At 36.3% G+C, this 17,884-nt stretch overlaps 1 protein-coding gene across 1 annotated transcript in view; it reads left to right on the top strand.

The window, feature by feature from the left end:
* Positions 1 to 5,153: 5,153 nt before the first annotated feature.
* LOC100652040 (calpain-C) overlaps positions 5,154 to 17,884 on the top strand; it is a 38,641-nt gene continuing 25,910 nt past the window's right edge. The window contains exons 1-2 of the mRNA XM_012310270.3: positions 5,154 to 5,171; positions 5,496 to 5,680. Of these exons, the coding sequence (XP_012165660.1) occupies positions 5,672 to 5,680 (9 nt within the window). The 5' untranslated portion in view covers positions 5,154 to 5,171; positions 5,496 to 5,671. The remainder of the gene's footprint in view (positions 5,172 to 5,495; positions 5,681 to 17,884) is intronic.

Below are 17,884 nucleotides of genomic sequence, written 5' to 3' on the forward strand. Positions count from 1 at the left end.
CTTTAGGCCAGTCATTGATATACGCCGACCGTAAAAGCGCAGTGCCGCTCGCTTGATAATGCGAAAGAGAAAAGACGGAGGAAGAAGGGCGAGAAAAGGGCGACGAAGGAGACGAAGACAACACGCGCGATGGTTACAGGGAACGTAGAAGCGACGACATAAATAAGGGTCGTTGGTACGTGCGCGGATATAACTGTTTCCCAAGTGTATAAGTGTGTAAGCTTTCGTGTAACCCTGTTCCTTCTGTGTCCATGAGTGGTTTCATCGCGCGCTGAGAACGGCCAGAGGCGCCTTTAACGTTGTTAAAGATAATGCTTGCTGTTCGTTGCTACTCTTTCTTTTCCTGTTCCTATGTAAGTATACTTATATTTCCTTTATACAACGAAATGCAACATTCAAATCGTTAAGCTCAACGCCTTAAAACTTATTCTTTCTCTGCCTATCAATGAACACGATGAGGTTATATAGAATCGTACACTTCATAATTTTTATGACTGAAAATATAACAACAATATATTGAATATATCTATTTCTACATAGAAATATATAATTCCATATATTTCTTGCTTTTTAAACCTAAAGATGCTGCACATGAGTATAGAATCTCATAATGCATGATTCAATTCAATCCGTTTCCGTTAGAGGTCCAATAAAATATTAAAATATTGTTGAGAGCAATCTAGTTATCTTTGTATTTACAGCAGTATGAGTTTGATGTTTGAAATTAGTACTTTCGTGAGTGGAGCGTTTACATTTTATATTATTTAATATGCAAGCAGCGTAAAGTACTTAGAACTGATGTTGATGGAACATTTTCATAATTGAATATTTAATTAAACGACTTGAATGCATGATAAAGTAGATAGGAAGCACCTCGCGTAGAATGGTAAATGATTAAAGTCAGTAACGTTCTTTGATGGGTCTGTGAAGTCTCGTAAAACCGCAATTTATTCGATTTCTCGGTGACAACTAGCATTCGGTAGGCATGGTTGAAAATTAAAAGATTATTAATTGTATATATCGGAAGATACTCCGTAGGGGGTTCAAAAGGGGAAACATATAGAGGATAACGAACGTCAAGTTAGATTATCGTCTCCCGTGGATTTTCATCCGATCGGCGTCTTATCGCGCTGACGATCGCTGTAATCTTACGAGTTTTTACTTCAGCTCCCACGGATGAATCCGAGCGTGAAGCTGCGAATTCTATGGAAGTCCACGGGTGGCACTACTATCTCTTTATCTTTTTTTCTTTCCTCCAGAACCTTAATGAGAAACAATGTATTGACCGATCGCAAATGTTTAATACTAGTAAACACTTACGATCAGCTTGTGGAAACTTTCAAATTTTGTTGAATTCTTCCATTTCAGTTTCGCCAAAAATATAACGAACCATTATTTCGAGTTAGTATCAGGTTACAATTCGAATTTTTTAAACCATTGAATTAAATCTGTGAATATTTTGCATTGGCTTATTTTAAGGGGATTTGTTTAAGATTTTATTTCATTCCTCGATTTTATCAACGTTTAGAAATCTCTCTTTCATTTCTGCATTCTACAAAACATTCAGATAAACAGATAATTTGATTATTCTGGTAAAAGTATCGCTTGATTACACGTAACGATAACAGATGTTCACATATCACATATATATTTATAATTAGTTTATTCCTATATTAAATCAGTATTAATCATAGTTGTGTTGCCATCTCGTGGCAACAGCTACAATTTGTTACCGAAGAATCGAAAGAAAGATTGTGCAATGTTGCATATGAAAGCAAATGATTCGTAATATTTAATGAAATTAAAAATATTGAATTTTTTCTTATAATATTAAGTAATCATATTATCATATTATGTCCAAGAAATCTAAAATTATATCGCGATCAATCGACCACATCCCAAAAATGCCATGAGACTACAAAGTTTCTTCTACCTTTCAAATACAATACACAAATTAAGAATGAAACTACATTTTGGGGCATACTGGATTTGTAATTTTTTTGTATAATATATAGTACTATTTGATAAATAAAATAAAACAATTCTAATTTAACGACGAGATGATCATTATTTTTAAAATTATGTATATTTAAAGTTCATGTATGTACGTATGTATATTGTACAGTTTACTTGTCCACCATAAAGACTCTGATCAGTAAGGTCATCATCACGATACTGATCTATCTTGCGAATTATTTTGTAAAACGCCAATTTAAAATTTAAATAATGTTAATCAAATCTAATTCAAATCAACATCGTTTTATTCTGATAATTATACTTTTGCGACGCACATAACTGATAAAGCATGTATATTCAAATAAACTTTACAAAATGCATCAACTTTATGTACACATAGGTTTCAAAATAATATTCTCCTTAAAACTAGTATATATTTTTGGATTTTACTCGTTAAAATCTATCCTATGTGACAAGAAAATTACAAATTCTAACGAATTACGTGTGCCTCGAAACAAAATTTAATTTTTAATTTTTAAAATAAAGATCAAAATCATCTATTTTTGCACTGCATAGGAAAACAGTGCACTCTGGAGGCATAAAATATTAGAAATATACAGCAAGTTACTATTATCGATGAATGATAAAGGTAGAACGTTGAATACCATTCCATTGACTAAGAACATTCGTTTGTGCCGTTATCAATAACTAAGAACGTGATATTACCGACAGCGTAATATAAAGATACAAAAGACTAGAGATGCAGAATAGACGTGATATCACCGAAGAGTTACAGGATAAACATAATATTCATTGCTTTTTTATTTTGCCACAATGATCTGGAACTCATGTATCTTCACCGACGAAGATGACATATCGACCTAGAAAAAAGACTAAGTTGCGTTTGCTACGGAGAACGTAGGAAATATCACGAATGAGCACAGACGAAGATACAATTAGTCAATGATCTAATCATCCTAATTATCCTAAATCGATGACGTTAGAAATGACACTAAAATGGGAAAGGGCTTTAAAGTTTTCTGTACCGACAATTAACTTTTAAAATATGTAGTAATATTTTAAATAATATCTCTATCCTTACTTTAAGTCTAATATGCGAGCATTAAAAGAAATGTTAATAGAGTATGTACCTAATTGATTGTCAAAAACATTATAGAAATGAAAATATTCATACGTCCAGCGAGTGTTTCAGTTCGTTACTAGATGGCGCTCCCTTGCTCTTTAAAAAGTCAAGAAATACATTGAATAACTCTTTTATCAACTCAAGAAATTATATTTTGTAACAATTCTCAACATTCAGATAATTTACGATGACAGTAAATTTTTATAATTTTTAAAGATTAACATATAAAATTATATCTTTTACTATCAATCACTTGTACTTATAGATTTATAGCATTATTCACGAAATATTTCCTACTCGTTTTCCACGTTTATACTTGATATATTTATTTATCATATCTTAATGTCATCGATATGTCATAATTAAATTGAAGAACATATTAAATTATAGAAGGATAAAAGATGAAAAGATATACGATAAATTTATTCGATTAGATCGAATATATGAAAATGATTTCTTCGAGAAATACGGTTTATGCATAGTAATAAGATAGGACGTTCTAGAAACAAACTGTTGCTTAATAAACAATATTTGGCATAATGTTGAAACGAACATTTCGAGCAAAGTCAACGTACACGAGCTTTCACCAGATCAGCCTGTAGCCCCGGGCTACAATTCTCGTTTTCTCTTCTTCCAACTACGATTCGCTTTTGCTCTCTTTTTCCAGTAGCCTCTCGGTCGCTCCCGTTTCATTCCTTTTCTTGCGTACTTTTCACCCGCCATTTAGGTAAATTTCGTACGTTTCCTGTCGTCCAGAATTCGCTACTGCCGCCGTTTAAAGCGTCTGTCGTCATGGGAAGGCATTTGATGTTGTAATCGAACGCTTAGGCATACTATTGTTTTCTGGCTCACGTTTCAACCGTACTCTGATTACTACCATTTATATAATTTCTAACCAGACCAAGATAGTTTGAAACTTGACCTTAAACACACTGAATTCCGAAAAAAGTCAATTCTTTATCAAAACATTATAATTAATCATTAAATTTAATTAAAACTTGGAGAAAGTAATTAAAATGTTAAGCAATTCTCCAAGAAAAATTTGCAAATTAAAAACTAGAGTGGAAGAGGAAGATACGAGAAGATAAGAGAAATAATTAAAAGCAAATGAAACAAACTTCTTTTTATAGATCATTAAAACGTCAATTATTATTCACTTTACCTCAACACGAAAGAAAAGTTCTCTGCAAAAAGAATGGCTTCCGGCAACCGTGCATTGAACATTTTATGGAATACTTTATCAAGATCCCGCCATGCTACACTGCTCAAAACAATGGAAGGATTTCAGACCTCACCGAAAACGCAGCTGATATTAACACCAAAAGAGAATTAGAATATGATCCTTACTAAATTCAATTTAGATCAGGAATATATGTAAATAATTTTCATATACACGTACTAAATTTTAACGGACAATCTGTTTGTTTTAGATCAAAATGCATTCTTCATTTAAATGGAATATTTAACATTACTCAGCGTAATGAATCTCATAAATAGGCTGCGATAGATGGAACATATGATTTATGCAAATTCATATGTTCAAGGATACAAGTAGAATAATGACCAAGCACGGATTTGCACCATTTACCACATATTATAACCAGTATCCTGCTTTGGATATTGTATCAATTTTTGCATGTTGTGTGCATTCTATGTATTCCTGCATCTTCGGACTTCCCATAAATACAAACATTGCTAATTCATGTTTTTATCATCGCCACCAAACAAAGTAAAACCGAAGGAGAAATTTCTTTTATTTGCTAAATCTCATAAAGGTTAGTACACTTTAAATATTTTTATATAATTTTTCATATGTATATTCTGTTTCTTCATACGTGCCTTTAAATTTGATACCTTTAAATTTTACATAAATATATAGATATTCGTTGTCTGCTCATAGGTCAATAAGAAGTCTATCGGTAAATCATCGTGAACTTCGTAAACAAAGTTCGGTAAGTAAGTACTTAGTTGTATAGACAACGATCACGACGCGGAAAGAGGGAGGTAAAAGAGAGAGGATAGTGGTCGTCAGTAAGTCGGCGACCAGAGAAAGAGGAGGAAGGCCAGCTAGGTTGGTGGTGATCGAGTCCGGATCCGCGACTAGCAGTTCACGGCTGGTAGTCAGCGCACAGTCAGTCAGTCATTCAGGCAGTCGATTGTAGTTAGTTGGTGGTAGAAGTTGCTCCGCTCGCGGAGCCGCGACATGTTCCTTTCGCGTCTCGGTTCGCATGAGTTTCACCCGTATTATTTAATCTTTCGTCGACACGGCTTTGTTGCGATTCATCGACCACCACTGTAACCGTTTTCCTCGATCTTTCGCTCGCTCTTTCTTCGTTTTTATCTTTTTTTTTTCTTATACTTCCTTTCCACGAACACGTTGGTTGGTTCTGCGCAGTGAAGTCGATCGATGAAAGTGCAAGTGCCAGTAAGGTCAGTGTGTGCGTAAGGACCTTCCTTTCTTCCGACTGGAACCAGTGATAAAGTGAGAGGGACGTGCGACCTTGAACAGGATCTCGAAGAGGACCTCCGCGGAGAGGTGACAGCCTGGAGAGGACGTAAACGCAGCCACGGATGGTTAACGTGAGTATCTTCTGATGCGTTTACTACCTGTAGCTCTGCGATCGAAAAATCTATCAAGAAACTTCTGTAAGAATATCTGAACTTGTGTAATTGATTATATAGAACATCATAATGTCGCACCTATATAGAAATTGTAGAGGATTATTTTGATCAAGTCATATTTTTGATCGGAGCATATAATGACGTGCAAATAGATTTTTCAATTTATCCTTTAAAAATGATATTTAAAAGAATTTTAGTGAATATCGGATATAAAAATATGGCAAGTAAAAGCAAATAGCATCACAAAAGAACGCTGTAAAAATTCATTGAAACATCGTTTCTGGAATAAAAATCTATGTAACCGGAAACTTGTACGTGTGCTGCATATATATTCGTTTGATATTCTTCCTGGCGCTGTTTACGATAATTTCAGTACCAAAATTTAAATACACTGTTGCTCGCATCTCACGCTGCTCCGCTTCCAATTTCGGTGCGATGTAACAAAGGATATTAAGAGAGACTGGAGAAAGTAGTTGGCATTACTTATGAAACCGTTCGCGCCGTTTCCTACACCGATAAAAGAAACGAAACACGAGAAAGGAGATAGCCAAAGGTTTTGTTTCAATAGCACCTGAATATGAACGTAAAAGCTGGTGTAACAATTGCTGGCTAGCTTTTCCTAACTTGTGAACACCTACGATCACGATTTGCCAGTTAATCTTTTACAAGGCGGATCTATTTGCTTGGTTCGATGCGGCGATAAATCGCACTGCTGAAAAGAAATTCTTTGTTTTTCTCCACACTTCGGTAAACATACGAAAAGAAGATACTCGTGCGCGCCAAGATTTCCCTCGTAGTAGTAGGTCATTATAGAATTTCTAGCGAGGTGCGCCGCGCTATGTGACCAGAATGATTTCTTTGCGTGAAAGTCACCCTAGAATGGTACAACCGAATCCAGCCAGTGAAATGGAAACTATTTGATCCACGTGGAATGCGAACACACGCACGCAGGACTATGTAGAAACTTGTGGAAATGCAAATGAAGTCTCGTTAAACTGCAAGTCCAAGACGAGTGGAAATGTAAGTCATATTAACCCATTAAGAGTCAAGTAGTGAGATATGTATAAAGGTTACGTAAATACAGCATTTCCAGAAAACGGGAATGACTTGTACACTGCTATGTTGAGATACAAAAATATACTAGAATAACAGATACTCTACAAAAGTCTGTTACATGAGTTAGGAACAGAAACAGAATTTTTGTGATTTAAAACAGAAAATTTATCATGTAGATACTTTGACTCCCTTTGATGTTCTCCTTCATAACTACAGGTTAAAAAGCGACATTCGCTAATATAAATTTAAAAAATTGGAAATAAAATGTTGCGGTGATGGATTCAGCTTCGGCTTGGAGATTTTTTATGTCGTATATGAAAAGGTGTCCTAACATATATGTTTCGTTAAACGGTATGTTACCAGCAATACCTTGAATATAGTTAAAAATATTTAAAAACGTCGAATGCTTTCGAAGCTTCAACTGGAAACATAAAATATCACCTCAGTGCTGTATAATTTACTCGTATAGGATGCTTGTTCTATGGATATTTACATATGTCCTGCCGAGACTTGTATCACGAATACGCTTTCCAGTAAAAGATACGAAACGCTTGTGGTTTGCAGGAGTATCGGCAGGATAATACATACGATGGAACGGGTGAGGAATAGTGATTTTCTTGTAACGCGGTCCACAACTTCGAAAGCCTGGCATAGGTATACGTTTTATCACTCTGGACACGAATTTTCGTTTACGTGACCGAACGTAATTTATCCCTTCGCCAAGGCGCACGCTTCTCGCTTCCGCTTTTTAAATCCTCCATCGAATAATTCTGATAGCCGTTTCAGCATGTATTAAGTTCGCGTGCGTCCACACTTCGCTTAGATGCGTATAAAACGAATCCGACTCGTTGAAAAAAATAATTCGGCATCCTCTCGCGAGTCGCAATCCGTGAAACAGCCAGATTACGAAATATTATTAACGTTGATAATTAATTTGATGCAACGCTAACACCGGACAAACGTATTAAATTATCCATCTAGCCAACAACTAGGCAAGATAATCGACAAGGTAAACGCGTTAGGAATAAATTTGAAAAGAATTTTCCAGCTCTTAGGTCTGATACGCGTTTCTTCATGTTCATTTTTATTCCTTTTCCGGTGGTATCTCATAAAAATGAACTCGTCTCGACTCGTAATCACGATACATATTAATCCTTATATACATTTCTGCAACGCCTAATGAGTTCATCGGAACGAATAAAATTTATTCGCGGGGGATGACGTTACTTAATTCTTCGGTCGTTCGACCGTCATGATTACGTAACGTTCCGTGAAAAGGAGATCTATTCGTCGAAAGTGATCTCCTCGCATTCCTCAAAATCTTTCTCTCCATTCTTCCAGTCGTAATTTCACAAGTCGAACGCTACGGTGCCTGCATACGATTACGATAAAGTTGACAGTAGGCGGTATGGTACGACGCTCGTAAGACAATGTACTCCGTATATACGTGTCCCTGGAGCATTTTTTACTTTCCCGAGCGTCGCCCACATTCGTGGCATCGATGTCTTTTGTAACGTCGTTGTCTACGCGGCTGGTGTAATCGTACACACGTCTCATGCCCGACACATCCCGCATATTCTCTGTTACGTTAGGTCAGTCTTTGTGTTTTGCTTCGTCAACTGCTGTTAAAAGACGGGTTAAGATGGTTCCTTATGAATTTATGGTAAATTTATTATATTATAATTTTATAGTAAATATGCTAAATATATGTTGTATCTACGTTTTATCATATTCGATATCCATTAAATGGAAAAATATCTTCACTACGTAAATTCATCTTGAGTATCAGTTGGTATATTCGTTGGATTTGCATAGGTACATGTAGTATCGACTTGAACCCATAAACTGAAGATTCGATGTCGTGAAATTTTAGAGGAAACTTTCATAGTAAATAGACATTTAGATATCCGAAGATTTCAGATCGGATCGTATAGGATATTTTAATCAAGATTGAGTCGAAATGTTGAAAATATTTTAAATCAATTGTTCTTTGAAAAGTTCAAATAGTAATCACGCAGCCAAGTAACGAAATTGAACAATTTACTAAAAGTGGAGTTAAAGTCAAGACGTAACAAATTCTACAATATGTGCATATACATAGAGAATAATTTCCAAGATGTATATAAAATTGATGAATGTAAAGATGAATGTAAAATTAATTAGTGCAATTATAGAAGGGCTTTGATTGTATCTCCAAATTTGAAACGGCATGTACAAGTTGGATTCTCGACGCTTGGTTCTCCCGAGCGGTCTAGAAATCTGATCTTCCACTTTGTAAAGCGAATCCAGTTGTAGAACTCATAGTTTCCTCGATATAATTTATACATTGTTGCTTGTTAAATTGCGAGTGAAAAAGCAAGCAACGAAACCAAATCGCGCTCTCGATAAGATCGGAAGTACAACCTAGACGAACCAGTTTCGCGAATAGAAAATCATGTTACGTTTGCGGGCCTTTATCAGACCGCTGTTAAATTTATTGGCGGCGAAAGTAGCATTTTGTCCAGGACTAGTTTGCCTACTTTAACAACAGCCTTACGTTTTCAATCATTCAAACTTAATCGATATTTCTCAAGAACCTCAAATTCTTCACCTAACGTACAAAAATGATCAATTTTTCTGTTTCAATTGTTTCTTGACTCTGTAATAATGTTTCTTTTCCTCCTCTAATTATAAGGTTATATCTTATTATTTATGGCAATGAAATGCAAAGCACAATATAAGAAGTGAAAGAAGATAATTACTTCCACGAATGCGATAAACATAATATTTTATTCATATGAAAAAGATAAAAATCCAATTATGTATGATAAACGATCTCATTGACCATCGGAGACTTAACTAGAAGGAAATTAATTCTCTCCTAAATAATTAATTCCAATTAATTCTGATTTAAATTCGAGAAATCGAAAGAGTCGAGAATTTGAGTAGCGAGTACGTACTTCGTAAAAATCAGGTACAAATTTCGGCGATCTTACAATGAAGGCTTGGATACACGAAAATCTAGGTCGTTACGTTCGCATTTCACGAATCCTGGAGCAGGTCGCGTTACAATTGGCGCGTAAGCAAGTAATTAGCCAAAGACTAAATTTTCAATCGCTCGTTCCATCGCACTTTCGCGCCTATCCACGACGAACGACAACCAAAGTACTAACTCCCTTACAAAAAAGAAAAAGAAAAAGAAAAGGAACAGCGTTTATTACAGCACCTGTCTACAACAGTTCTTCGATGTGGTCGATGTACCTCGAACTCGACCGACACGTTTCTACCTCCGCGAGATTCCCTTGCCTTCGAAACCGGGTCTTCTCTCCACGACCTCGAAACACACAAATTACAGAGGCACGAAGCAATGCGTGCGTACCAAGAGAGCCAATAGGAGAGACCGGTCGTTCCTTGTGCATCGTGTCTTCCTCCTTGTCGTCGTCGACGTTGCCCTAACGAAAGAAGAATTCCCGGAGACGGGATCGTAGAAAGTCCTCGGAGATTCGAACGCTTCCGATAGTCAGCCTGTTCGCTCGCTTCCTAGAATTTACGATCCCTCCACTCTCCAGAGGATTCGTTCCCTCCCACGAGAGGAAGCGCGGTTATAAATTGAAGGGAATCTCTTGGTTCTTCCTAAGATTTACTAACCTTGCCGTCACGACGAGCCAAACGATCGTGGTGCGCTTGGTTTTCGCTTGAATGCGAAAGAAGGGAAAACGAGGAGAAGGCAAATTTTACGAGTACGATGCTGAGGTATTTATATAGTTTCATTCATTTCAGAAAAATCAATCATTGCAACAGTGAGAAAACATCTTTGATATTTGACCTACAACTGATCAACCGGGGTTTAATTTAATGATTATTAATATATGTATAACGCAGAATACTATCTTCTGTAGTAAACCTCTGAATTAGAGATTTATACTTTATTAGGCGCGTTATACGTTCAAGTAAAAAAAAAAAGAGTATAAAAAGGAGGTGGCTTAAGAATTAGTTTCTCTAAAAGTTTAGTCATCGGACTGCAACATTTTGAAATTAATCTTTGAGATTGTTTTTCGCCGCCTTTATAAATGTTACACCACACGTGAAAAAGCATTCGCGGGTAGAGGATTTTGTCGAGTTTGTAGATGGTTCGAAACACGTTTTTCATGTTAAAATACCAGCTGAGTAACGACCGATAAAGGTCCCTGGCTATCAATTGCTGGGCGAAAGTAAAACTCCGAGAGCGAGTTTCTTGGGTTGGTTGTTCGTAAACCTTACCTGAAATTATTCCTATTAAACAATCATCGTTGCTAACGGTTGACAATGATCGACGACGAAGCACGTACAAAAAAAGAAAATCAACGACGAGAAGCCTCAAGGACACGGATGGATCGTCGACCCGATCCATCATTGACCGCAAAGAAGCGAATCGAAAATGTTGGCGAACCGCTAAATCACGATGAATCACCGTTGAATTTCTTTTAAATCGCTGCCGTAGATAATGATTCGCGATATTATGAAAAGTGTAATCGCGATTTGCGAAAGAGAGAGAATTCTCGTGCAAAAGGCATTTGCAGATTTCCAATGTTTTTCTTTCGTTGCTTAACAAGCTCGGTGTGTATGAATTGTGTATGAAACTTACGATATGCGTTTAATATCAACTCGAACGACGAAGGGAAATCGAAACTCGTGGGATTTTAAACAAGACTTTCATAATAATTCATACGTTATATATTCATCGTTTATCATGAAATTTTAAGACATTTTGATAGATTTTACACGAAAATTATTAGTAACACGATGGTATTTTCCTAATTAATGGAAATTGGATCAGCTAACTTATTAAAGTGTTAACCTACGTGCGTTGGATCAATTTCAATTCCTTTAATGCTAAAAGATTTCTTAATTTCGTTATGTCAGTATTGTTCTTAAAACATCCAAAGTCTTCTTGTTCAACGGGAGAAGATCAAAATTGGACCACAAAATTTGAAGACTATTTCAAGATTGAGAAACGCTTAATAGATTCGACGAGACGTTGCGTTATAGTCGTGATTAAACGAAGAAATACTAAGGTTTATTCGTATCGGAGGAACGGTTCGAGAAGCGAAGACAGATACGTTGAACTTTTCGATTCGACACGTTCGACATGAAGTTACAGGGCAACAACCTCGGCGAACGTCACCAGAAAAACGTCTTAGAACTCGCTGCCGATGAGAAGAAACTCGACTCACTGGACAAGTCCTCGTAAATCAGAATCTCTTCAAGATGAAATTAGTGTCAGTTAAAGGATTCCGTGGCGCCGAGTCGTTCCGAGTCGCCCAAAGCTTGAATAGCGAATTAACGATCGCTCTTCGGAAAACACGAGCAAGAGTTTCGTTACATTCGTAGAAACTTCATTACGATATCCGTTCGTAATAAAATCGAATATTACCAAGCTCATATTGCTGTGAAATGTTACTTGGAACGTTGAAACATACATCATCGAGAGACACGAGGAATTTAGATCACGTAATGACTTTGTAAAATCTGGATTTTCAACCTGTGAATCTCGGACTTTGGAGTGACTTGGAAACTGGAAAACTGTTGTATGACGTTTTCTAGAGGCGCAGGAATCTTCGTAATATTTCGAATTGTAATTATCTTCATACGAAAATTCATCGGGAAAATTCTTAGCATTTATTTCTTTCTACATTGCGATATTCCAATAGTGGTGATTAGATTGATTTTTGATAGACAACAGGAAATAACTTAAGGTCCGTTATGAGAGATATTTAAAGGAAATAGGATAGAAGGACACGAAACACAGATATAAGGTTTTAGATAAAAATATCAAATTTATCAAAAGATCGATGAAATTCAGAATCGTAGAAGTTCATAGTGCGTAAAAGGATTAAGAAATCAAGGATTCAGGGTTAAGGAACGTTCGTCTAAAGGCCGTACAGAAGGTCTCGCGTTCATATCACAGTTACATCTCGTTGAATCACATCGATGCTCACTCCTTTCTTTAGTCCTTTTATACTTGGCTAACAATCTCTGAAAGTTTTTCCCACTGTGGTTTCTCGACTCGAGGATTAGCCACAGAAATAATGTGTTTGTAATTACTGAGTCATCCACAGGGATAAACCCACGATCTATGGAGAAACGGTAAAAGCAATCGGTGTTCAACACGACTTACGCGATATTAAATGACGCTCACTGATGTTAATATCAATTAATAAATACATATGTATGTTACATAGAAATTTCAAACACATCGGTGAAGTAACCGTTTAGAAATCAAGAAATTGCGATCATCCATGTGGAATATATCAATTTAAATATACGTTAACACTTTGTGGAGATAAAAATACGACCATTGATTGAAATTGATTAATTGAAATTCGGTTTTAAAATTCTATTCCTAAAATATACCTTTTGAAATTCCTTTTTTTTTTATTTTTATATTTATTGAAAAAGGTCTCGAACGTAAATACATTTAAAAGTACGCGAGGATCATTGAAAACTTTTTAGGAGCTTAAAATAACAGAAATTGGGTTTGAATATAGACTATCCAATTTGCTTACGAAATATGAAAAAAGACTTTTTCTCGCGAGTTGAAGATCATCGTACAATTTTAACGTTAAAATCTTATTAATCTTTTCACGTTCAAGTTAAAGTTATTACAAACTTGTGAGTAACGTTTCTCGGTGAATCGATCGATCTGACGTAGACGAGTGAATCAATCGTTCCTCGAATCAAGATACTTCATCCTAACACCTGGATATCGCATTATCTCCTCGATTACACGAATCTGTTTATAACCCTCGTAGAATCAGGAAGACTCGAGCTCTAACGAAGGATGCGCGGTAAAATCGCGAGTTGGCTCGCTCTTAAGATAAACTGTCAGATAGCCGTTGGCCTGGCGTGCACTGTCTTTCCTCCTCCACCAGAGTTTGCATCTACTAGATGATGCATAGGAGAACACTACCACGAGTCGAAAGGGAGAAGACGTGCGTGGTAGATCGAGGCTCGTGGTTCCTCCGATCCTCGAACGTGATAGTGTTAAGGCGCTTGCACAAATTTCCGGTATTTGCTAAGGGAGTGGGAGCACGAGCGACTGCTTACAGGTTGTTTCATTATCGTGCGAAGCGATCTCGAGGTAAAACGGCCCGAGGAGAATAAAGAGCGCGGCTCTCTACCCCCGGAAAATCGGCAAGACCTCGCGCGGAACGCGCGATGAAATTTCACCGTGTGTTCGCTGGTGCAAGGTGGTCTGGGAAGCGGCACGTCGTTACCAAAATCCAGCTTTTCAGTTTGTCATAGAAAATAATTTCTTCCTTGAATATCGCAGTTGCAAAGTCTAATTTTGCTCGGAGATGCCTCCTCTCGGATTACTGTACGGTATTCACCGTTTACAATTCCTCTCGAGCGTATCGCCTTCGTTCTTAATGCGCGCCCTGTTTTCTACGATCGATCGAAGATTAAATCGGTTGTACTAAATCGAAACGACATTCCTGTTCGGTTGATCGGTTCTTGATTTCGAAACCAAGTAAAAATTGTCGAGTGGGCACCGCGGAAATCCTGGCACCGAACTCGAGATATCTGAACATGATATTGCGGGTTACGCAAGCTTCTTGCACCGGAATCTGTATACATAGACAGGAAGTGGTTCGCGACAGACGGAATCGCCTTCTCCTAACGAGATACTTGAGATACGGAACAGATTATGTTCGACTTCCAGGTGCATTCTGATGGTGAATTTCATATTTATTGCTGTTATAGCAGCGATTGTAGAAGCGTTTTCCGTGTTACAGCATTACCGTAACATCGGATTGAGAGATACGATATTAAGATATTATACGTAGTTTGTACGTATTTAATGATCTTCGTTGAATAATCCTCCGTTCGAACATTAAAACTGTAAATCTCAATTCAAATTAATTTCGTTATGAAGATTAGACAAGTCGTTCAGTCTTATGTTGCATATTTAACTGGTCGAAGGATCAATATGAATATCACAAGAATATGATACAATTGAAAGTTGTCAAAGAAACATAATTGAAGAATTTTTCGAAAATCATTATGGGATCCCAAATTAGTCAGAATCGTTTATCGAATTAATTAGCTGTAAAGGTTCATAAATATATCTTCATTTATCAATTTTCGAATATTCAATTCACTAATATTACAATATTTATACGTAAGAAACGAGAAGTGTAGAAGTAGAAATTCACGTAAATCCGAAACAGTGCATGCAGCGATCGCACCGACTGGAGAAAGTGTGCTCAGCGATCGGAACGAGCACAATTCGGCGATTTATTCGTAATAAAAATCAACGGTCGTTTCCTTAACACGTTTCTCGATGTGACACGAATTACCGAGTATTATAGAGATACAGACGTTGGACATTTTTTTCCGCCAATGATGACAGAAAATGGATTTTGAAAATGACATATAGATTGAAAATAGATTACCATTCGCGTTGTAGCTTGATCGACAGATTTCTTGTGTCTGTGTATATATATATAATGTTCAATTCTCGGATAATTCAGGGATCGATTCTTAAGTCTGAAAATCGAGTTTATTGTAACAATACTTAAATAAAATACAGAGGTTAACAACAATTAATGATAATTAATAACAGTAAATAATAATAAATAACAAAGCTTTGTACAAGGTCTACTTGAAAATCGAGAATCGATTTTCCACGTCCTAAACTACCACTCTTCCTCTGTCAATCTTCAATACTGTAAATAATAATTTCTTTCTTATGATCGTGTCTATTTCTAACACTCGAAATCCTTCTTCTTCTCTAACCGTCCGTCTGTGAAATGACTGTTTGGCAAATCGGTTGTCCGTAACGACAAATAGGGTCACATTGTCCGTTAAACAGAAAAAGTCCCTTTGTTTATCTGCATTTGAACTCTTAAGGAGTTTACATATATATAGCTATATATATCTCATGAGAATATATCTCAAAGATATGTACGAATACAGGTGACAATTCCTTTAGTACAGCTATTCTTTTAGATCAAAAGTCTTCGAAGCATAAAAGTGTATTATTTGTTCGCACACCAGCGTACCATTCTTCAAACAATACAAAGCCAAGAAACGTGGGTCTCCTTTATTCGAGTTACTCAAAACTTGGTCACCGTGATGAGTGGCAGGTGTGTACTCCATTGTTCTTCCCTCGGTCATTAAACGGAGACACGAGTCCCCTTAGCAAACCTGTCTCTATGAGAACTGGAACGAACCTACGAAAACGAAAGCAGACGTTCTCTTGTCTCTGGATAATTTGAAATCCTTTGATTATATTAGATCGAAGAAGAATTTTACCAAATCCTTCGTCTAATATATTATGATGGATTACAATATGGTGCAACGGTGCAAGATAATTTCACTTTCTTTTTATGGAAAAAAGATATCTCAAAAAATTTTTTTTATATTTTTCAGATTTTGAAATACTTTATTCGTAAAAAGTACGAAATATACAAAATCTAGTAAAATGTACCGTACATATACGCTGCCTAGTAAGTAATACTTAGTAAGTTATATCTATTGAAATATAATTTTTATTCGGGAATTCATATTGACTTAGGAGTTTACAATCTTCCTAATCTACATAATCTCGAATGATTTTAGAAAACATCGTATTGGGGAAAACGATGGCTGTCACGAGAGCGCCTCGAAGGCGATCAAGTTATTTCATTGTGCTTCGGAGGTTGGCTGAATTTCTTATCGTGGCAGAGATAATAGTTACGTGGCAAAGGGTATTGAGCCTGAGGTAGCTATAATTTTCCTGTTGGAAAGCAAGGAGGCGGGCAAAAGGGTAAATAGCAGATAAAGATCCACGCGCGTTCGCGTTAATCATTTCCGACACGTACCACGCGCATCCGCAAGGAAACGCATTTGTGAATCGAACCTCGAGATCTCTTGTCTCTGACTAGCCATATAAAGAGAATCGTATTGAACATACACAATTCACAAGAGTGTTCGAACGCTCGTGGACACCTTTTATGAGTAGAACGTTTTGAAATGTCATTAGCACTGTAATGAAACTTGGCCATTGCGATTATATTGGCAAAGTGTGAAACAAATCTAAAAATATATACATTATATATATAGAAGTTACAAGACATTTATAGTACATGTTTCATAGAGTTCATAAAAATATTGGGACAGTCAAGTATGCATTATATTAATATTCAGTGGGACCATCTTCAATATTTATTATATGCTTCACATGGTTATCTGCGCTATATACTAATATTTTACTACATATATATTTGAAGTGAATACCTTGTAACTTTTATATAGATTTTCTGATTAATTTCAAACGTTATCAATATAATCGTAACAATCGTGTCTCATCATAGCACCAATAAAATTTCAAAATTTTTTGTACAACATCCACAACATACGAATAAATCTTGTCTATGATAAGTGTTCGAATACCTGTGTGAGTCACTGTATGTGCTAAAATGACTATTTGATCTTTAGCTGATAATACATCTTTACATAATAACATCTTTAATCTTTAGCTGATAATACATCATTACAGATGGAGAGATGATTATTTCTTTGATAAATATTGTCTAAAATCGGAGGACGATAGCTAGCAACAGCTTCCAGAGGAATATATCTGGAGAGTGAGTCAACAAACTGTTAAAGACAATCAATGCAGGATTATAGTAATTCACCTAGTTGTTATATTAGAATAACGAGAGGTGATTTCTGCGTTTACGGATTTATATCGCGGATCTCCGTTTCCTTACTTTGCACGTTCGTTACATCGTTAGTGATGCAGAGACATGGTCTCGCTTCAGGAGTTTGGCCTACCTTGAGCATAATTTGCTTCTTTCAGTAGTGATCGAGCAGTGGAATGCCAGTTGAGAATTTGATTTCGTTTTGCTTGGTTTTTTCGCATTTCATAATTGATCATTCTCGTGGAATACGCTAGAAAGACGTCTTACTGGTTTATAACCTTGTAGTTGACTCTTTGTGTAAATATTTTTATGCTGGCAAGGAATGTTCGAATAGAAGGTTCGAGGGATTAATATCCTGTTTTAACACGGTTGACGTCGCAAAAATGTTTTCTTCGTGTTATCAATTATCCTCAGATTCTGTGGACCTAGGCTTGTTTTATATTTGTTGCCTCTGGAGGCA

Source organism: Bombus terrestris, chromosome 7, assembly GCF_910591885.1.
Source record: "Bombus terrestris chromosome 7, iyBomTerr1.2, whole genome shotgun sequence".
In the NCBI taxonomy this organism is placed as follows: Eukaryota; Metazoa; Arthropoda; class Insecta; order Hymenoptera; family Apidae; genus Bombus; species Bombus terrestris.